We start from the raw sequence: 23,495 nt of genomic DNA, 5'->3' as shown, positions 1-23,495 counted from the left end.
CTACAGCGACAGAGCCACAAGTTGATCTGGACAAGTTTGGTATTCAGAAGGATTACTGCTAAAAGAAATTAGGAGGCCATATTGTAAGACCTGGACTATGTGTATATTTTCTATCAGACAAGAGCCAAACCAACTTGACTCTTTTAACAAGTGCCAAACCTACAGTACATTTGAATTTATAGTAGCCATGGTGTGTCTCAGTCCCTACGGTATTTTATAAGTAAAATAGTTAAATAAGGGTTTTCTGATCAGAGAATTCAGATTAATCCAATGTGAGAAGATGTTTTAGAGATTTGCAATAGGTTTTGACTCCTCAATAAGGTATTTCACAGTACTGAATACTAGTGAAATGTTTTATTTCATACTTATCTATAGTGCCAATTAAATGTTACATTGCTTTGAAATAATAATAACTTCTAAAGCATTACCTTTTCACCATTCATACTGTAAATTTAGATTGCTGAGGGTATCCTTGTGTGGAGTGACAGTTTAGACTGCAGATTTGATCAAAAGACATGAAGGTACACTTGAAGGAACCATAAGCCTAAGACAAATCTGAGCTGTAAGAAATAAGAAAGTCCTTTAATCCAGTGCAGAATGATTGAAGCTGCTTCACAAGGAGGTGAAATACAACTGCTCAATTTTGTAAAACTTCAACATTTATTACATATACGTTTTGTACACAGTATTTTTTATTATAGACAAATAAATCTCTAATAAAAATGGAAATGTGTTTTGCTTGGCAATCTTATCACAGATATTTACCACATTATGAACATTATCATCTTTTCTTTGTAGGTTTAGGGTTGTACCTGAGAGGGAAAAAACACAAACAAAAAAATTGATTCAACACAAAATCAAGTAACTTATACAGTCCAACCATCATTCCTGCCCAACGGTGACCAATTAGTAACTGATGTCTAAATGATTGAATAACTGAGCAAATTTATATAAACTGGTATGCAGTAAAAAATCAGATATTATTTATAAGTCATCAAACCAAACATCCCCTTCCATAAAACATGTCTGGGACACTTCATTAGCCTGGGGGAGGGAGCTGGAGCAGATGTTAGAAAAACAGAGGTGCTGTTTTCTTTTCATTCTTTTTATTTTCTATGTGATGTTCCCACCCCATGCATGACTGGCTGAGCAGATTCGGAGATCAAACAGTTGTGTTGGACACAACCACACAGCCGTGACTGTGTGTATATTTGAAGGCGTGAGTGTGGGTTTTTCTGCTTTGGCAGGAGAAATGGCACCACTTGAAAGTCCCCTGTTAGCCAGGTTCAGTCTCCAGGCAACAATTCTGTGCCTGACAAGCCCTAACGCTTCTTTTTCAAGAAGATGCGAGCCTAAAAGCTCGGCCAAAGAAGCATACTTTGAAAGGCTTGCGCACGGAGTGGAACGCAGAAAATTAAGTATACTCAGACCTTAAAGGAGAACTCCGGGCAATTTTTAAGTTAATCTTGATCGTTATACCTTTGGGAGTTAGCCTGGCTAACGCCAGACCCAATTCTCGTTGAGACTTGGGTCTGGGAACCACATGTACATTTTCTCGTATTTGAGGCGTGGTTTACGAATGCCCGGCGCCGTTTATTGGGTGCTAAGAATGTCTATCAAATGCGCCTGTACGTAGCTCATAGCCAATCGTTTCCATTATACCAGATGACGTATGTAGAGCGACAGAAATTAGACAAGGAAGAAGACGATGGGTAAGATATTTTTATATACTTAGAACAATATCTAAGGCTGCATCAAAAGGTAGCTTCGCGTCTGCTGCCATGTTGAATCCATAGATATAAACAAACTGCTTAGTTGTGTCGCATAGATGTCGTCATCGTCTTGCTGCTCCCTCCCCGTTCTGTGATTGGTTCCCTAGATGAGGTGAAAATCTGCTCCATGGTATCCAGCGTGAATAAAATTGTGCTGCGCAAAGGCAGTCTGGGGAAACCCAGGCTATTTGTGAGTACTGTCTATAGAAAAAAAAAACGAACCGGATTGGTGCTTGCAACACGGAGCTGCTACCGCTAATGCCCAGAGCTCCCACTCAGCTAAAACGGCAGTTATGGGGGCATATTCATAAAGAGTGTTTTTGTGCCTCTTAACAGACACAAAATGCAATTAAAATGTCTGTCCAACATGAACAGGGTCCTTAGATGACAACAAGATGCGTTTAGCAACTTAGCCATTGTTTAAATCCACCTAAATAGTATTTTAGATGGCTAGCTGTAGTCTCACGCTGAAGTCCCGTAAATAGCAGTGTGCAGGTGGTAGGAACGTCGTGTGTGTGAAGAGTGATGATCGGAGTTGCTCACAAATGAAGAAGAAATGGTTCGTAACGTAACTATGGAGAATATAGAAGATTTTGAACACATGGAACAGGCTTTTGAGTTTGACAGTCGTCCTTATTTATTAGAACCCGAGTATACAGCCTCACACTCTTCAGTCAACAATACCTTTTCCGGGTACAACGGGACTTCAGCGCGAGACTACAGCTAGCCGTCTAAAACACTATTTAGGTGAATTTAAACAATGGCTAAGTTGCTAAACGCATCTTGTTGTCATGTAAGGACCCTGTTCATGTTGGACAGACATTTTAATTGCATTTTGTGTCTGTTAAGAGGCACAAAAACACTATTTATGAATATGCCCCCATAACTGCCGTTTTAGCTGAGTGGGAGCTCTGGGCATTAGCGGTAGCAGCTCCGTGTTACAAGCACCAATCCGGTTCGGTTTTTTTTTCTATAGACAGTACTCACAAAGGTATAGCGATCAAGATTAACTTAAAAATTGCCCGGAGTTCTCCTTTAAGACACAAGATGGTGGCAACGTTTCAGTTGTGTTAGGACAAAGTCTACACCAATATCTGAAATTAAATTATATACATATATATATGTATTATACAAAAAGGTGAAACTCGAAAAATTAGAATATCGTGCAAAAGTTCATTTATTTCAGTAATTCAACTTAAAAGAAGAAACTAATATATTATCTAGAGTCTAGACTCATTACATGCAAAGTGAGATATTTCAAGCCTTTATTTGTTATAATTTGGATGATTATGGCTAACAGATTATGGTTTACAGTTTATGAAAACCCAAAATTCAAAATTAGAATATTGTGAAAAGGTTTTCATAGCTGTAAGCCATAATCATCAAAATTATAACAAATAAAGGCTTGAAATATCTCACTTTGCATGTAATGAGTCTATATAATATATTAGTTTCACTTTTTAAGTTGAATTACTGAAATAAATTAACTTTTGAGCGATATTTTAATTTTTCGAGTTTCACCTCTTGATATGAGTGAATCTACTAAAGAAATAATCTCAAGACACTGACCACTAACTTAAATCATCACTGTATTTTCTGTCCTAATCACTTAGTGTTTAATCAGAAAGAGCTTGTTAGAAATATCAACGGGTCATCACAGCCCAGCATGACCTCAACTGTGAACAATGACTAAAAAGCAGTTGGGAAATCATTGACGTCATACTTTCCAAGCGTGCTCTGCGAAAATGAAGGATCTGCTAAAAGGAGAAAACACCCCCTTCAAGAACTCATGCGTGATGCCGTGACACTGGTGGATCAGACCTGGTAGCTTATCAGCAGCCAGAACACAGTTGATGAGTTCATGAATTCAGTTCATAAAAAGTGTGCGTGACTTTACGAAAGAAACTTACTGCGGTTGAGTGAAGTTTTTCAAAGGTATGTCAAAGCTGTAGAAGTCTACCTCCTAATATATGGGAGCCTGTCTGACAGAGGATTCAAAGTGGGGCCCAATACTGGGAATTGGATCCAATACCTCTGTTCTGCCTGGCCTGCCTCAGTGCGTAACACTATCCCATCGCTTAAACCGGTCTCAGCCAGTCCACTCCAGGCTAAGCCCATAGTATGCCAACACAAATGTTATGGTCTCATTGTGAGCCTTGATATCAGGGGTCAGAGGTCAGTGTCTTGTTGAATGTAGTGTTAGTTTAGGCAGGTGGCGATTGTCTGCATGAGGGTGAGAAATGGACTGGGATCAGACAATCTCAGTCAGGGTTCAAAAGAGCACTAAAATTGCTCACGTCCCACTTGACGTCACTCACTTGATTCTGTCTGTTTGATCTATGCCCCTCCCTCCCCATATCCATTTTGTTATGCCCTACTGTCTGCACAAGCACATAGACCGCATACCTGAACAAATCATCTCCCAAAATCTCCTCCCGTTCATTCTGTTTTTCCTCCTAAAAGAGAGAGAATATATGTCAGGGTTTGGCAACCACTAGTAAGGTGAATGCATTTAAATTAGATGAAGTCACTAAATCCAAGAAACTACATTTTGAGTTACCGGTAGTCCTTCCTCTAATTCACACAGCTTGTTTTATTTAAGAGCTAGAAATACTAGACTTAAACAGCACAGCTCTAACAAAGTGCTTGCACAACCGCCTCAAGTTGAGTTTTTGAGTCGCTGATAGTACTTGTGAATTGTATAGTGAATTGTACAAGAACTTGTCAACATCCAGATCAGTGACCGCTTTCTGTTTACTGTCATTCACTGTATAAATTAACGAATGCATTCTAATTAAAACATGACAAAATACACATCAATTGAATAAAAAAAAAAACTTGCGCTTCAACTTATGACCATTTATATCTACTAGCGACTGTGATTTTGTGTCGTTTGTGTTCCAAAGTAAGGATGTAATTTAACAGGTTAAGTATTTCACATCCATTGCACTGCGCGATTGTGTGAATGGATGACAGCTCAGTTTGTTGTGCTATTGTTGCTTTTAGTTTTCAGAAAAAAAGAAGTTACTGCTATCAGTGTTGATGTTCAATTGAGTCTTCAGTGTCACATGATCCTTATCCTTATTATTTTTAAGCAGGTAATATTTTTGTGGAAACTGTGATACATTTTTGAATGATTTGGTGAATAGACAGTTCAAAAGAACAGCATCTATTTAATGTAAAAGTCTTTACTGTTACTTTTGATCAAATTCATTAATTTCTTAATAAATGGGTATGTCACAGTGATTAAAAAACAAAATTAAAATGTCATTTCATGACAAAAGGCTTTTGCACCCTGGCAATCATCTGTATAAAATAGCATTTTATATGGTATGATATAAGCATAAAGCTTTGCACAAGGAAAAAATTATGCCTACTACTGTTTCAATGCAAGCAAAAATAAGCAGATTACTCCAAATTATTAAAATTACAATCCGAAGGGAAATCTTTTTTTCTTTTTTATCTCCTTCATGCTGTACTTTAATGGCATGAAAGACAAAATATAACCCTGCTAAATAACACCCCTGCTAAATGGTCAAAGAAAAACAGCAGCCATAAAAAATCTTTAGGTGTGCACCATTATTAAATTATAAGTGATTTTAAAAATAAACTTTAAGTGAGCGTAAAAAATAATCAAATTTAAAAAAAGGGGAAATGAGCATGCACAAATAAATATCCAATAACAGGCAATGACATAAATATAATACAGTCTAAGTATAACGCCCATTTCCCATGGTTTGTTGCAACTCATTTCCTTGTTCCTGTGGTCTCTCACCTCTGTTGCCTGTCTAAGCCATTCCTCCAGTTCAGAGTTCTTGCTGCGATTGTGAGCCACCAGATCCGAGCCTCCGATAATGTTGGGCAGCCCATTAAATCCAGGGACATTTGCCTAAACGTGCACACACAGAAGCCATTTAAATTGTCATATACACAGATAAACAGACACTGTGATACTTTGCCATAATATTACAGAAGCGTGCACGAGACACTCGCTCAGACCTTGCGGAACCTTTTGACATTTTTGTCATTGGGGTCACGGGTCTGTAGTGGTCCAGGTCTTGATCTGGAAGAGGAGGTGCTCACAGTCAGGGACTTAAACTGAACCTGTAGGAGACTCCTGGGAAGCTCAGCGTCATTCTCAGATCCAGTTTTGGAGGTTGAGGCCTTCAGATCAACAGAGATTTTATTACACCAACATGTTACAAGACACTCTGAGGGAAAACGGGGTGAACATTGTGATCATGACCTTTGTGAAACCCTGAAAATATATTATTTGGTAGCATAGGTCAAACCGACTCACGACTAATGTCTGTATTTGAACCTCTCACCTGCATTTCCTGATTGGCTACAGTCTCACTGTGCTGAGAAATGCCATTTTGAGTCCTTGAATTCTGAAAGAAAGAAAAAAACATGGGACTAGCTGTTCTGTAGATAAAAACAAAAACATATATATTTATAAGAAACAAATGATGGCTGTCTTCATACCACAACAAAAGACACTTCCTCCTCTTTGACCTCTTCAAGTTCTGGTCTTTTCCCCTTGTTTGCTGACCCATGTGCTGCCAGATCTGGCGTTTGATTGGGTGACCTCTTTGACTGCCTCTCTGAGCCCTGATTTGTTGAAGCTGTGCCTGTTCTGTCCAACTGCAAGTTCTGAATGTTGTTCCTTGTGCTTTTTCTGCTTTTGGACTCAGTGCCCTCTTGCTGATTGGGCAGTTGTGGGTTATTGATTGTGCTGTTCGGTCCTGACTCAAGACGTTGTTTTTTATTAGATGCAACACACGGAGGCTGATCCATCTCGTCGGACATTATGGATTCAAGCTCTTCAAGTGACATTTCTAAATCAGCAGCTGCTTCAGGTTCCTCCGGGCCTGATGGGACGTCTAGCTCTGGTTCCTTCCTCTTTTTGCTGCCAGAGCTTTGGCTGGACCCACAAGCCTGACCCAGACTGGCACTGAACTCAGATCTTGACACTGAGCTGTGTTGGTTTTGGGCAGTATGTGAGTTTTTGGCGGAGGAATTTTGCTGGATCTCGTCTTTTTTATCTTCACTGTCTTTTCTGAAGATTTTGATCTCTGACTGGACAGAATTGGCACAGTCTTCACGGGGCCTGCAACCATAAACAAAACATATTTATAAAAATAGTTCAAACATCATGCAACCTTTCAAAATGAAAATACTGTCACATGACCCTGTACACACCTGGTTTTATTAGGCTTGTTCGACTTAAACTGGCGCTGCACAGACCGATCGGTTTATGACATCAATGTACCGCGAGAGCAATTCAAACGCATAAGGAGCTGTCTACTTTCTATTCGCTCGCGGTACTTTGATGTCATTCACCGATCGTTCTGTGCAGTGCCGGTTCAAGTCGAACAAGCCTAATGTCTATACTGGGGGATCTGATTATGAGTGGTCAGTTGAGACACATTAGCTGGTTGTACTTTTAATCACATTTATTAGACTACATGCAGCATGTTCTGTCTCATTACTTTACATATTGATAAAGCACAAACTTAAAAGTAAAAGAAAAAATTAAAACCGACCGAATTAATTAAATTTCACTTTGAACATCACTTATTCTAGGCAAGCAACTGTATTAACTTCATTTGTGTGTGCTTTTCAACATTGATACTAATAATTATTATTTCTTGAGCATCATCAAATCGGCATATTAGAATGATTTCTGAAGGATCATGTGACTGAAGAAATGGCAGCTGAAAATCCAGCTTTGAATAAATTCAATTTAAAAATATCTTAAAATAGAAAACAGTTATTTTAAAATGTCTATGTCTACATTCACACTGCAGGGAAACGTGGCCCAAATCCGAAAATAAATAAATAATATTTACTAGCATGCAAATCAGATCTGATATTTTATTACAGTTTGAACAGCATAAACCATTTGGAATCCTTTCGATTCTGATTTGGGCCACTTCTATATGTGGATCCGATACAGGTCAGATGTTTTATGTTACTCTAGATTATGTTTCGCTGATGGACATCACTCCAAAGATTTGACATACAGTTCTTTGAAAATGGAAGACGGCAGCGAAGTTAGTCAGTGGAGGGACGGTATTACTCATTAGTAATACGGTGACAGCTCTATACAAGCAAAACTTGAGGAAAAACTGCACAACTCTCCTCATCCTCATCCAAATTCGCTGGCTTCCGCGGCACATAACCTTATAAATGAATGGGTAAATACTGACTTCAGTAACCTCCGTGTTTACTTCCGTATAACAGCGTGCTGCGTGAGTGACGCCTTTGTTAATGTCCTTTTGGGTATGCGGGTCAGTCTTATATTGGCCATATTTAAAAGATAATGTGAACAGCCAAACAAAAAAAATCAGATCTAAGCAAGAAAATCTGAATTGAGCATTCAGTGTGATTGTAGCTTTAATGATGTAGTGTTGCATCAGACTTGCCTTTTCTTGCCGGCAGGCTGGAAGAAGTTTGTGAGGGCTGTCTGTTTCTGGGGCGACTGTTTTAGTGTGGTGCTGCCATTGGGAGATGCTGTCAATTTCCCAGAACCTTCAAATTCAACTTGCCCCCTGCCCGAAGGAGCAGAACCTTTCTTCATCCTCTGCTCAGGCTCAACCATGCTGCAGCTCTCAGATGACCTCACCGTCTCACTGATGATGCGGGAAGTGGAAGGTTCCGGGCCGAGGGATGAGGATTTATTGGTTGCTGATAGTGTGGAGCCCTTCTTTGTGGGACGTGTCTTCTCAGGAGTCTCACCAACTGCACTCATTCCACTTGTAACCATCCTGAAAATATGAACATTGACTTAATTTACAAGACAGATTTATATTAACACTTCATTCACTGCAAGTGCTGTAAAATAGTGTTTTTTGAACTCTGGTCTGTGAATTGATTGGTTTATAAAAAATAAAAATAAAAATCCAATAATTATCATTTAAAAAAAAGCACTGGATAGATGGAGTAATCAGCTCATAACAATGAATTAACTGATTGTTTGCTTCACTTTAATGTGTTTTGTTGTCTCACTTTCAAAAGGTAAGTCATTTGCTTAAAGCAGACGTCTAGTTCATTTCAAAGCACAAAAAGCGGTCAAATAAGGCTATTTCTAGTTATAAGGTTTGAACACTACTTAAAATGTTAGGTTCTTGTTCTGAGGTTCAGGGGTCAGTTGCACCAGCTGTCCGTAAGTTACAGCTTAGTCTAGTTTTGACTTAAATGGACACTAAGCTACAACTTACAAACTACTAAATATTTTCACGTTGCACCATTGAAATGTAACTCAATGAATAAGCTAAATATTATATTTACAGAAGCCTTCAACCAGGAGTAACAGTTGGAATAAAACAGCAGACTGATTTGCATCAATAAGCTCTTGTTTTACCCCAAAGACTTGAATCCTTTAGACATACAGCATATGATAATGCTGACATTTACTCACTTTTCTTTGTATCAGTAGTGGTGTCAACAATAATCGATTCAGCGATGCATCGCAATGCGGGGCATGCACGATTCAGCATCGATGCGGCAAAGTGCCATAATCGATTATATCACTGTTTATTTTCTGGCCTTGAGTTGGACAATAAAGTTGTGAAGTTTCGATTACTTCCGAGGGCATAACAACAACAACAATCAAGACGGCTGAGGCGGAGGGAGATGGCCGTGATAGACGGGTAATTAAAAACGCACCCAAAGCTTGGAAAAGCGGACATCTGGGCACATTTCGGATTCTACGAAGTTAATGGGGAAACTAGACAAGATGAGGCTTAAAGGAGAACTCCGGTCAATTTTAACATTGAGCTCAATTTTTAGTAAATTTGGAGTGCTGTCAATACAGAGAACAACGACAAAAATCGGTGTTGCCTACACTGTGTTATCCTATTTTTAAAATTTACACCCTATTGACTTGAATGGGGCAAGTTTTAAACTTAACCAGTTCTTAGTCTTATCATCCTTGATGTGTCATTACAAGTGCCCAGCCATGTTGAGTGATTCCTTCAGAGTGAACACGAGTGAATCTGACTGCAGTAGATGTGAAAGATATGAATAAAAATGATGTTATATCAGCCAGCGCACAGACCTGTATTTAGTTCCTGTTTTCGGTCGAAGTCCAAAGTAGTCGATTGTCGAGTTCACGCGCATAGGTTTAGTTACTATGATCCATAGACTGTAAAAAAATATGGACGTAGTGTCCGTGACGTCACCCGTAGGTTTCTGAAGAGCATTTTTGAAGCCTAAAGTGGGCGGAGCCGGCCGTCGCCATCTTGGCCTTGCGTCACCGCTCATCACTCCCGGATAACAGAATATGGGCAAAGAGGCGGAGCTGAGGAGCCTGGCTATCTGAAACCACGCCCACCTAGCGCGACGTTATGGAGTTAGATAGCTCCATGGTTAGCGCAGGCTTGGGAGCTAATGCTATGTGCTACTCACAGTACCAAGTCTGCGACTGCACAGGGGCTCGCGCTAAAGTGACACTGACAGTTGATGATTAAAATCAGAATGCCAATTAAAAGGTCCTGCTTTTGCCCTTCGAAATATTATAATAGTTAAAAGACATAGCTACAACAAGTGAGACTGTGTATCGTGATTCTGTACAGCTATTCTGCTAGTTGAAAATGTATTATGCAGTAACTTTACAATATTACTCCGAGAGAGTGTGTGTGTGTGTGTGACCGTGATTATGTGCATACATGTCAGTCACTCTTTATTACAGTCTATGGTCTGTCAGCGCGGCATCGCTCGTCAAGTTCATAGAGAGCTTTATTATTCAGTCCATTTTAAATTCTGATTTTGGCCGCATCTCAATTCTCAAATGGGTCAAAACATAGATATATTACCTATGAAGTTAAAGTAAATGCGCTAGAAATCCACGCTCATTCAAGGATGTGCATTTATTGCATGGACGGAGAAACACAGACACCTGCAGGATTTCATCTGACGGAACATAAGCATGTTATAATCTGGTCCAGAGCAACGGCACCGCAGAACGAGTGTAGCCTTATATCTGAAAACTCCAAAAAGCAACGAAATTGTCAGACATCAGTGCATGATGTTCACAGAGGAGAACAACTGGAATACAGCGCTGGTTGTTCTCTCGAACGATACTCGACGACAACGACGGAATCTAAAGCCGTGGGCGAGGTAATGGGTGTATTAAATTATATGAAATAATCCCGAAAAAAAGCACAAACACGGCAGAGATGGCAAGTTCAGCAGCTGGAATTTGCTGAGGTGAAGTGACGGCTAACCGGCTAGCATTTACATCAGCGGGAATCCACCTGTCACTCAAAAGTGGACACACCCTTAATTTTGCAGAACTTTAAATATTAATCAACTAAACGGGTGAGTTATAAAAAAATGCACCCCCCTCACAGTAGTTATGAATGGAAAAATTAGCTGTATAGACCAAAGCCACAGAGAGAACCAGGCTGTAAACATGTTTTTTTTCTGCTGTAAAGTTGGGCATTTTAACATGCGGGAGATACAGATTTGACTCCCTTCTGCAGCCAGCCTCAAGCGGCCAGTCGATGAATTGCCGTTTAATTCACTTCCGTGTTGGTTTCAATAGAGAGACGGGGAGGTTGCCGGTTGCTATGATCACGCGCGTGAACTCGACAATCGACTACTTTGGACTTCCACCGAAAACAGGAACTAAATACAGGTATTTGCGCTGGCTGAATTAACATCATTTTTATTCATATCTTTCACATCTACTACAGTCAGATTCACTCGTGTTCACTCTGAAGGAATCACTCACATGGCTGGGCACTTGTAATGACACATCAAAGATGTTAAGAGGATAAAAGCAGGTTTAAAACTTGCCCCATTCAAGTCAATAGGGTGCAAATTTTAAAAATAGGATAACACGGTGTAGGCAACACCGATTTTTGTCGTTGTTCTCTGTATTGACAGCACTCCAAATTTACTAAAAATTGAGCTCAATGTTAAAATTGACCGGAGTTCTCCTTTAACACAGGAGCGCAGCTTCGCGGCTGACGCCCGTTTCACACATACTCCGTGTGCAGTGCGTATGCGGTGCGTGTTGCGGTGCGTATGCAGTACGGGAGCAGCACGCGCTATAGTGCTTTCACATATGCTGCGTGCGTTTGCAGTGCGCAACTGATCCGCGGCTGTACCACAAACACATTTACTCACACTATTTGTATTTCAAATTGTATTTCAAAGTTATCAGCAACTTTTATTTAACAAAAAAAAGTTGTCAGCATTGCGATTCTCTTTGTACACATATACACTCTTTAATAGGTGTATTCACTTTTAAACACAATTTAAACAACGTGTTATTCAATGCATTACTTCTATATAGATCATATAATATGTTGCTTAAGCAAGTGGTAACATATTTAACCTTACTTGTATATTAAAATAGCAGACATTTTAAATTAAAACTTAAAATTGACAAAAACGGCAGACTCATACCTTTTTCTTTTGCATAATTTAAATCCTTATACAATAAATCTTGCATGTCACAAAGAACTTGCTTTTCCACCTCCACGAATGAGACGAGTCGTTATGATCTTGTTGAAATAATTATGAAGTAAAAAGATACTGTGAAAAATAGTAGTATTTAATTAAATGCATTTATGGTGAGATTACTACATTAAATTGAATTAAGTGCATTTATGATTAAATTACTACATTTTCATGTCAATTTGTGTTCATTTTGACCACGCAACATGCGCTGTCACTTTAATTCAGCGCGTGCAGCACAGCAAAAATAGACTCGGTGCGGAAACGATCTCTGCACTGCTGTATACGCACCGCAACTGGAACGGATCGCCGGACTGCATCTGCGTGCAGTGTGAAAGCTCTAACCTGTTAACATGGGTACGGAAAAAAATACGCACCGCAAACGCACTGCAAACGGAGTATGTGTGAAACGGGCGTGAGACACGAATAGACTATTAACATAAAGCTTTTACTCTTAAACACAAAAGGCACGTCCATTTTAATTAAAAACTATTTTTTATTAAACAAACCAGATCAAGAGCAAAAACGAAATAAAGTGCATAACTGAAAAATAAAGCATAGGCTCAAAACTAATACAAACAGTAGGCACTGCGCATTGGGCTCCAATAATTATTTCCCGTCTTCTAAAAAAAACAAATGCTGCTACACTGCCGATGTCTTTGTTGACATGGTAGAGGAGGACTGACTATGAATTAAACGCTCTCAATTAAATAAATAATATTCAGCAAACCTTCTAGTAGCCTACTTTGCTCAATCTGTCTCTCTTCTCCGGTGGGTTGGGCTAATCCAAAAGAAGTGAAAACAAGGGGGGTGTTCTGAAGACAGACTGTTACCTGTGAAACAGGGGTGCTCTGAAAACACCCCCATTAGCAATTAGTGCTTTCCACCTGATGAAACGAACGCGGAAAAACTGATGAAATGAACGCGGCAAAACTGATGAAATGAACACGGCAAAAAAATCAGAATTTTGGTCAAGCCAGAACGTATCGACCAATAATCGACTAATAGACTGGGAGATTACACCCCTTGAAAGCAGTGATTTATGTTTTCTTTTTCAGGTTTGAAAATGCCATATACAATACCCTGTACCATTCAATTTTATTTTGTTTAATGACATTTATGTCGAAGATACAGGAGAGTGATAATACACACATAGCAGCCAATAAAATCTGTTGTTCAATATATGACTGCTTGTATTGCCTCATGAGTCATGACTGATGAAAAATGTGCCTTGTTGTGTGCAGTAAAATTTTGATGCATCGCAATGCATCGTGGAATCGAATTGAATCGAATCGTTACCTGGTGAATCGTAATCGAATCGAATTGTGAGGGCAGTGCCAATGCACACCCCCGTATTCATTTATTGATCCTTATTGATTTTATGTTATTTATATACAAAAATATCTATTATGTTATTCATGATTAAATAGTATCATATTTTAATGAAAACTTATTTTACCATTAGTTACATATACATAATAAGGCAAGACAAGAGAAGAAAGAATGAAGGATAAAGTGAAATTCATAGCCTTTAAACACAACTTCTGCTAACGTATTTGAAGGCTGCTGTTGGATCATTGAGGGCATTTGTCATTTTATGCAACTACGCATTACTTTAAGGAGAGCTTACGACCAACTAATTACATTCTGCCTTAAGAAAAAATGGTGCAACTAAATAAAGTACAGAGTTAGTTACAAACTAGCTAGTAGTTACTAAGCCTCTAGTGTGGACTTTACGTTCCAATTTAAGAAAAAACGTACGAATAGCTGGAGCAACCGTACCCAGATCTGGAGATGTTAGGTGGTCCAATTTGCTTTATATAAGACACAGGTATTCTGTATGATTCATGGCACAGACTTCTACCTGCTCTGGTCCTGAGAGAGCTCAGTGTTGACCACATAGGCTGTGATATTCTGGGAAGGTGCCGCGAGTGCCGTCTCATCCACAGCAGTGTTCTGAGAAAGTGTTGCTGCAGCAATGACTGGCTTCACTTTCACAGATTCTGTGAAGAAATGTTGAGAAATTGTTATTGATATGTCAGTTTCTGCGTAAAACTGACAGGAAGTCCACTTCTCAAATTCACTGCCATGAAAGGTCCATTATGCACACAATAAAAAAAATAATGAACAATCAATCATCATAATCATCATTATTCAGTGAGTTAACATACTGAAAAAAACACTACTAAGAAAGAGTAATGTTCTAAAACAGTCCGTCTGCACCACATGTGTATGTAAGTGTATGTAAACCCACCAGATTGAATAGAAGAACAGGGATTGCAGTATGTTTGATTATTGAAATGAATGGCAGCCAATCCTATCTCAGATTCTGTGATAAAGCGCAAGCCGTTTCTGTGTAAAAAAGACAAAACATTAGAACAAATAATTTAGAGCTATCTGAGTAGAACTACAAAAATCATAATATATGCAAAATATATTTTTTATTATAGAATTAATTTAAATAATTATATTTAATAATACATTTCATTATTTTTTATATAATGCCATTCTTTGCCGGATGGGCTATATCGGTCAAACGAGACCGATCCAAATCCGATATTGTGCTTATACTATTTTGTTTTATTGTTAAGCCTCACAAAAGGCACAAAAAAATTATTAAGAACCATCAACTTTTCGTGCACTATATTATAAGTGTTCTAAAGCCATTCCATCGTTTAATGTGACGTAGAGATAAATATTGAAGTAGTTAAATTCAAGTAAGTGCTTCCCTCCGCTACGACTGTCAGTCATTCTCCATTCAGCATTCAAATAGAGCATCGCTTTCGGTTACGGCAGTCAACATGATGAAACTCTCTCCAAGATGATTCAATTTTACTATTGTTATACTTGATCTGTAGATAAAGGTCTGTGGTTTCGCATACAATTACTTTCTGGAGTTTATTGCTGTTCATGTAACTTTCTCAGGGGAGTCTTTTAGATCAAAACACTGGAGTAGAGAGCGCTATGATTGTTCTTCACACGCACAGTAACTGACATTTTTAAACTGTAAAAAAAAAAAATGGCTCCATAAACGATTACACTGATATAATACCGGAACTACGTATCGATACCTCTTCCCTTTTTGCTTTGAACTTTTCAATGTGTAGCGCTGTGACCATGTTGCTTCAAGCGCACCGTTCTGAATTTTCAACTAATCTAGTTTATAATAGTATTTTGTCAAAGATTATGATCATATACTTTTTCATTTGTTGTTTTTCTTTATAATGATGTTTAACACACAAAAGAGTAATGATCAGTTCAACAAACAGAGGTATATAAATTCTCAATATACAGAATAAGTGCTATGTACATTGTCTGAACTAATAACAGACAGCATAGACACACACACCTGTGCAGAACCTGGGCCACAGAATCCACCCACTTCTTGGAGTTTGGAGGGATCACAGCCTGGGAGTTTCCCGATATCATGTCAACCACACAAGTGCTGCTCGACTCCAAGAGTGAAACGGGCAGAGAGCCCTCGTCCAAAAGCCGAAACACCCCACCTCCACAACTCACTGCCAGACTCAAACGCTTCATCTGAAAAGATACACAAAACATCAGTGACTACAAAAATAAAACACTGACTAATTCAGATGGGATTACAAGGATTTTCTCAATTGTTTTAACCTAATTACAGCTATGTCCTGCAAGAGAGAAAATTAAACTGCAAATTAAGAATAAACTGAAGTAATTGAAGCCTGCTAGCTATTAAAAAGAACATGATTGGCCTTTTAATTTGTCCCACAACAACAAGAAATTGAACATTTGTAAGTTTCAAACATTTATACATTAAACTAATTTTAGTTTTACTTTAGTAAAAATCATTATATAATTTTTGGTTCATTTAAATGAAGCTGAAATAAAATAAAATATAATTATTATATGAAAAACTTAAATCAGAATATAAAAAATAGAATAAAAATATATCTTGATGTACTAAAATTAGTAAAACAAAAACTGAAATAAAAACAAATTGAAACTATACAGGAATATATATAAAAAACACTAATAAAAATGAAAAACAGCACACAACTAAAACTAAAATGAAAATAATACTATATTTGTAAATAATATTATAACAACAGTTCCAAATACAAAAAAACTAAATTTGAACTTTTATTTCAGCTTCATTTAAATGAACCAAAAATTATATAATGATTTTTACTAAAGTACTCCCTCAAAAAAGAAAAAGACCATGTGACCCCACTGCACTGCTGTAGTTTCTATCAGCAGGTATTCGCTCACAAACTAACCTGCTGGCTACAGAGAATATACCAGCTGTTCGACATCACATGGTCTGCTCTTACTCTGAGCTAATCAGCACTGTTTTACACCTCCTGATTAATACAGAACAGCAGGGAGGAACTCCTATGTGACATGATCCAACTTTTTTCACTGTATATAACAGGCTAATGAATTAAGATTTTTCAGAGGGAAAAGATCAAAGATAAAGAAGACATGAAATTGGTAAGAAAGGTCAGAGTGCTTGTAACTGGTAATATTGTCCAGCATTACAGTATAATGTAGAAATTAAGGAGTCTTTTCGTAAGTTAACCAAAATAAGGATGTCTTAGGGTCTGGTAGTGGAAATACTTAATGACACTCAGCAGCTGCAGTTTGTTGTGAACTGTGGAAGAAGAAAAAAACTTCTGCACGGACTTGGGTATAAAGGTAACATTTGTCTTATGTAGTAACTGGCCACGTAAACTGATAAGAAACATGAAAGTGAGACAATATCACATTACCTTTTTTAGTGAAATAGGCCACATCCCACTGCGATGCCAGCAGCCAAACCAGCATACAGTGGGGGAAATCATTATTTGATAAGATACTTATTTCACTCAGTGAAATGCAAATCAATTAATTTTTTTCTGGATTTTTGGGTTGATATTCTGTCTCTATCCGTTAAAATAAACCTACCATTAAAGTTATAGACCCTTCATTTCTTTGTATGTGGGCGAACTGACAACATCACCAGGGGATCAAATAATTATTTCCCCCACTGTATATATATATATCCTGCTTTTAATGTATATAAAACTTCTGATGCGTTCTGACCGTTCATTTACACGACCACAGCATTTTGGTGGCCTGAGATTGCAAACTTTGAAGTAGGTTCAAAGTGCAAGTTTTCGAAAATGAGTTTTGAAAGCGATACTGTTATCATCTCAGTGTAAACTTAAAAAATGTGAATCTGTGAAAACGGTGGAAATTAGACAACATAATAGTATGACTTTCTTATATTCCTGTATTCATTGTATTATATACGGTGTGTTTATGTATTGTACTACTTATGACTAGGTTTTATAATTCATAAATACACTACTGTTCAAAAGTAAGGGGTTAGTAATATTTTTTTCTTTCTTTTTTATGTTAAATTCTCTTATTCGCATTTAATCTCCAGTCATCACTGTCACATGATCCTTCAGAAATCATTCTAATATGCTTATTTTATGACTATGATTTTTCAGGATTCTTTAAATAGAAGGTTCAAAAGAACAACATTTATTTGAAATGGAAATCTCATTTCTTTGCATCCTTGCTGAATAAAAGTAGTAATTTCTCTCCCTCCAAAACAACCCTTTGAATACTAGTGTATCAGTGTAACAGTCATATTAATATAATGTTAATAGTTACAGTGATGGTATAATTTATAATATTAGTAGTAGTTAAACAATCCCTCTTGCCTGTTTAGAGTTCAAAAACAGAAAAGTTTTCCCCTTGAAGAGGCTCTTTCTCTCAGGTCGTGCACTCAGATCCACGTCCTCTTTAGCCAGGCTGGGCTCATCAATCGGAGGCCTAAATCTGATCAACACAAAACACAGCAACATCTGATCTATAATGTCTATTCAAAATATTGCGTCACAGCTAAATGAAAAAGAACAAGCAACTGTGAGCGAGAAAAAAAAAGAAACATTCTGTACCTCTCAGCTTTAGGCAGTGGCAGTTTCTGCAACACAGCCTTGCTAAACACACTGAAGAATTCAGGCTTTACTATAGACCGACAGCACAGCAACGCACAGATCGTCTGCCAAAAGAGACATTGATTCAGTGAATATTTAAGTTTACCAGGGAACTGAATAAACCCTCAAGGATCAAAGGAAGTGCTTAAAGGGATAGTTCACCCCAAAATTAAAATTCTGTTATCATTAACTAAAATTTCGGTGAACTATCCCTTTAAGAGGACAATGGCCTCCTTACCTTAATGGTGACCTTTACAGTGGGCATGACGAGATGCGTGCATTCAAGTGTCCAGGAGTTGACAAGTCGCCCTCCGATAGAATGCACATCTTGAGAGAGGGAGGCTTTCCCTTCGTTATCGAGACACGAGGAACACACCACGACACACTCTTTCTCCAAACTGAGTGGGGAAACAGGGTGCTTATAATTTACCTCATGAAAAAAAAATGTAATACACAATAAAACGATTAAAAAAAAACTACATAAACACGCATGAAACATAATGAGACAATAGCCTAAAGCAAATGAAGTAAGCAACAATGTCAGATTTGTGAACAAATATTTTTTTTTAGTTGGATCTTTTCAAGAACTGTTTGATCAGAATCACAAAACTGGTCTAATTGATTCGTTCACAAATTGGACTGAAGTGGTTCTCAAATTCAACTTCGGCAAATTTACATTCTCTTCTTCACACAAACCATATGAATGCCGGATAAGTCTTATAGTCTACTTCTATCATACTGAAAGATTGTGTACTTCAGTTATCTTTAGTCAGATGCATTTACATGCCTCAAATGCAATCAACTGTGTATTTGTTTCATGTGTCATGGGCTCTCCATACGATGTTATTGATTGTTTGTGGAACATTTGTTATCAAGTATAAAGGTCTGGGCCCGTATCCCTAAAGATTCTGAGAATCCTCTCAGAGAGCTCCTAACTTAACCTAAAAATTCCTTGCCAGGAGTTTTAGCTTAGAAGTGATTCCAGAACATTTTCAGTAAACTCTGAGCAAGGAATGGATGGAAAATCCTATCTTAGTGAGGAGGTGTGGTTGACCCCGTTGCTAGGTATGAGTCATCATTTCAAAAGCCGTGATTGGTTGATCCTACAAGTTTGATGAAAATGAACTTTTGGTGATAATGAGCAAAGGATGTACCCTCAAATCAATAAACATAATTATACACTCTAATCTTATGCAGACTGTAATTGTAAATAATATTTCACATTCAAGAAAATATCTGGAAAATGAATAGTAAGCTGTAGGGGTTATAGCCTATAACATTAGAATCTAAAATATGTGAAAACTTAAGCTCATTACACCCTGTTCAAATAATGATTTGTGTCTTATTTGCTCATATTAATATCCTAGCTGGCATATTTTGTACTTTCACTCCCATATGGACCCCATTGAAAACAAGATGGCCTATCTCAAGGGGCTGTCCTTAATGAAGTAGAAATTGCAACATTACAACTCAGTGTGGTCTTAACAAGGGTCCACGGCTCAGCTTTTATCAATGTCTGTGATTGTCCAGTGTTTGCAGGACATCTCTCCTGCCTCTGTTGGCCATTTTGTGCAGCTGCTTAGGGGAACTCCTAAGCCACTAAAAGTCCTCTTCCCTGCTCTTAGCAGATCTCGCCTTAGGAGCCCTTTTAAGCGCTAGGAATCTTGAGGAATAGCTTTTATATTAACTGGGATTTTCGTGTCACTTTTAGGGGAAATTCTAAGAAAACGTCATGACTCTGAGAATTTTCTTAGAATTTGGCCGCTAGGAGCCACTTTTTGCACAAAAACTCTTTAGGGATACGGGCCCTGGTCTCAAAGTCAATACCATGGGTTAAGATTATTTGAAGGCAACATGCTAACATCTCTGCTGAAGAACTGCTACACTACACCTTTAATAAATTATTTCCCCCACAATAACTTTGGTCAAGCTTACTTATTTTATGTATTAGAAAATTCTAATACATTGGCGAGCCACCCAAACGACTGCTCGGCCAAATATAGAGACATCTCACAATTCATTTTTTAAGCTCGAAAGCTTCAATTGTCATTCATTTTTGCAACAAGGGCGGGAAAAGTGACCAGTCCTCAATTGGTTCTCCATTTGTAGTGCATTCTCCATTTGTAGTGCATTCAGAGATTCTCCAATTGTAGTGCACAGACGGAACACCATAGGCTATTGGAACAACATATGGGTCATTCATTTTTATTTTTGGGTCAACAATCCCTTTACCACTATCAGCCACTTCTAAAGCATCATTACATACACAAAAGAATGCATAGTCACATTCAAACCTGAACTTGCTCTGGAAGACACCAAATGTGATTTTGTCTCCTGTCTGCAGGGTCTTTGTGGAGCCAGTCTCAAGCTTCTCACCATTGATGAAAGTGCCGTATTTAGAGCTGTCCTTCAGAGTGACTGCCTGCCAACAGTATAAAAACAAGAAAGCACCCGGTCAGACTCAAGATTTACCACAAACTACTGTCAACTAATCCATCTAAAATACAGCTGTAAGGGAAACGGGGCCCTCTAGGGCATGACACCTGCAAGCACGCATTTACAGAATGCAGCCATCTCAAGTTACATGATACATTTAATTATCAAATCCGGAGCTGGCTTATGAAGGTATTTTTGGAGCAAAACAACTGAACACCTGTGACATTAGAATTTTAAGTTGTAGAGAATAGCCACACATATCAAAACATTTAAAGTCACAGAGAAAAAATATTTTGTTTTGTTAAGATTTTTTTCTTCTCCAACAAACACAACACATCAGTTACACCTTAAATTCTGCACTGCAGGTGCACAAATCCTATACTTCGAATAACAATCACTCCCATTTTTCCTACAGTCGCTGCAGTGAATATGGTGCAAAACACACACTCGTATCAAAAAATGTGAAGTCATAGAAAAATTTAGCACATACACAAATTAATATGTGAATTCATGCAATGAGTTGCACACCCATAGAATATTTAGTCACAAATACATTGCATTTCTTGGATTTTTTTTCTAGCACAATCACAAGTCCATATATACAACTGTTTGCTTTTTACATTTTCATTGTGTATTATTATTATTATTTTGTATTTAAAAAAAGGTATTCCACTGATTATTAAGAGGACAGCACTAAAGTTTGCTTATATTTTCAACACGGTTTGGTATTGTAATTCAATACCACGGTACTATCATATACCATTGCTTAAAAGATGACAAGTGATCTATCAAAGCACTACATTCATTTTTTTTTTTTGACTTTTAAAATACCTATATCAAATTACTGTACTTTTTAAAATATAGATTTTACTTCTAAATGCATTTAGCAATAAAAATCTATATTCTTGGTTGTATTCACAGCCAGTACATTTAATTTCATTAAACTTTCCAACAAGCTATTAGTAATATACAAATATAATTTATTGCATCCTGAATTTAAATAAGGACTCCACAACAAGAATGACTAACTGGATTCACAATAAGAATGACCAAGAAATAATGACGCACATGATTACTGTTCTGCTGAGTAATTGGCAAAATAACACACACAAAAACAATTAGTAAATTAACAAAAAGAAATTACTCTATGAAATACTTTCCACAATGTTTTCTTTGAGACAATCTCACTAAGCAAACTAAGATATGTATGGACAGACTAAGAAAGCCCAGGAAAAACAAAGCCAAGATGACTTTTGCATGTTTGAAGAAAAGTGCAAATAATGTTTTTGACAATACAAGTCAAAGGCAGTGCTATTCATATTCTTCACACCTCTCACTGTGGTTTGACATACTGTGTAAGAATGACAGTGGGAGGATGTACAGAAGCATTCATAGTATTAGTGGGCTTAAACATCTCTTCGTTAAAGAAGCTCTATGTTTTTTTAGTCAACATTATACAGCACAGAGTTACTGACCTTCTCAGTGACAGTGAGGTTGGCATGCACACGGCTGATGGACTGATCATTGGACAGCAGAATCTCACAATTCTTACGGCCGACCACATACTCCTGACCCGGGAGCAGAACGACACATTCCCCTTCAGAAACAGAAAGGAAAGAAGTGAATTAAGGCATCCCAAGCTATACAGACAATAGTTACTGGAAACATGGGGAATTTCTCTTCTTAAATGACAAAATCTTTGTCTGTAAACAATAATAATAAAATGTAATCACATTTGTAACCACGATTTACTTTTGAAGGGTCTAAAAGTGTTGTTGAACTATAGTTGTCCATTAGTGAAAGTGCAGACTGTCTTGATTTCATGTCAACATTTTTGCATGGCAGTCAGTCATATTTATGTACACATCTCTGGTACATAAAATATTTCAGGGGTCTGTTATTGATGTATTATTAAGATTGCTCTGTCTAATATAAATCATAACCATAACAAATTTAAGTGGTGACAACTGTGAAACCCAGAGCCACGTTTTGAATAAGTGATTGATTCACATTATAAAATTAATTATTCATATTTCTTATTGAGAAAATGATCAATTTCAACTCTACATTCTAGTCTTCAACTCAGCAATCCTGAACAGGAATAAAACAAATACTCACACTTACTTTACAAAAAATAAAAAATAAACTCCTTGCAGTTTGTTTTAATGGGACATCCAATGAGTAAAATACGATGTTAGCATAATTCAATTATTGACATTAATAACATAACGTCAGCCTTTTACACAATAATTATGCACTCTACCTCTCTATGTCTATCCGTGACTACATACAAGTCTTTAGAAGTCGTCCCATGAACAGGAAGACTTGTTATGTAAACGGCAACATATTAGATTACAATTTTTATTGCTTGAATCGTATGCAGTTGGTCTGGATTAGAAGTAACGTTACTGCCGTAGTGCACTAAAACACCGAAAAACCGAGTAATTTTCCACATAAAACGTTACCTCCAGCTTCGGTTGTTTGCAGTTTCCACATTTCAATACTTGTCGCTTTCTAGAGAATCAATACTTCTATCAAATGTATACTGTAGCTGTAAAACTGAACTGTATGAACTGGCGCGCCACATTTACATCTTCATGTGCGACGTTTCAGTTTCAAAATAAAAGTCCTACAGCGCAACTGATGGAAGGTTCGATTCATTTCTAAGAATCGGTTCTTTCAAACAGTTTGTTTCAAAGAACAGCGATTCTTAACGTCATGACGTAATTACACCATACGTGAACGTATCATTCAGCCCTCTGGTAAAATGCTCTTCAGTGTTCAGAAACCTACGGGTGACGTCACGGACACTACGTCCATATTTTTTTTACAGTCTATGGTTCAGCCAAGT

General features: G+C 37.6%; 1 protein-coding gene across 1 annotated transcript; it reads right to left on the bottom strand.

Moving 5' to 3' along the window:
* Window positions 1-557: 557 nt before the first annotated feature.
* On the bottom strand, window positions 558-23,277 carry nbn (nibrin). The gene is made up of 16 exons (XM_079625785.1): window positions 23,110-23,277; window positions 22,120-22,241; window positions 20,503-20,630; window positions 18,447-18,606; window positions 18,170-18,273; window positions 17,933-18,050; window positions 15,592-15,782; window positions 14,497-14,594; window positions 14,107-14,245; window positions 8,201-8,542; window positions 6,258-6,882; window positions 6,101-6,163; window positions 5,772-5,936; window positions 5,548-5,661; window positions 4,179-4,228; window positions 558-812 (listed from the first exon to the last, which is right to left on the bottom strand). Exons 1-16 carry the CDS (start codon window positions 23,138-23,140, stop codon window positions 782-784), a joined length of 2,481 nt encoding a protein of 826 aa, XP_079481911.1. The 5' UTR covers window positions 23,141-23,277; the 3' UTR covers window positions 558-781.
* Window positions 23,278-23,495: the final 218 nt, after the last annotated feature.

The sequence above is a fragment of the Phoxinus phoxinus genome (genome assembly GCF_949152265.1).
Source record: "Phoxinus phoxinus genome assembly, chromosome: 10".
Classification (NCBI taxonomy): Eukaryota; Metazoa; Chordata; class Actinopteri; order Cypriniformes; family Leuciscidae; genus Phoxinus; species Phoxinus phoxinus.
Note: the sequence above shows the minus strand (reverse complement) of the source record. Positions and strands in the feature narration are given on the sequence as shown.

Bases quoted from the DNA above. Each gene is read 5' to 3' on its own strand.
- nbn (XM_079625785.1), bottom strand. From the start codon at position 23,140: ATGTGGAAACTGCAAACAACCGAAGCTGGAG. The intron at 18,051-18,169 runs GTACAGAATGTT...TGTGTTGATCAG, and splicing joins CCACTGCCTAAAGCTGAGAG to ATTTAGGCCTCCGATTGATG. The intron at 6,164-6,257 runs GTATGAAGACAG...TCTTTCTTTCAG, and splicing joins AGGAAGTGTCTTTTGTTGTG to AATTCAAGGACTCAAAATGG.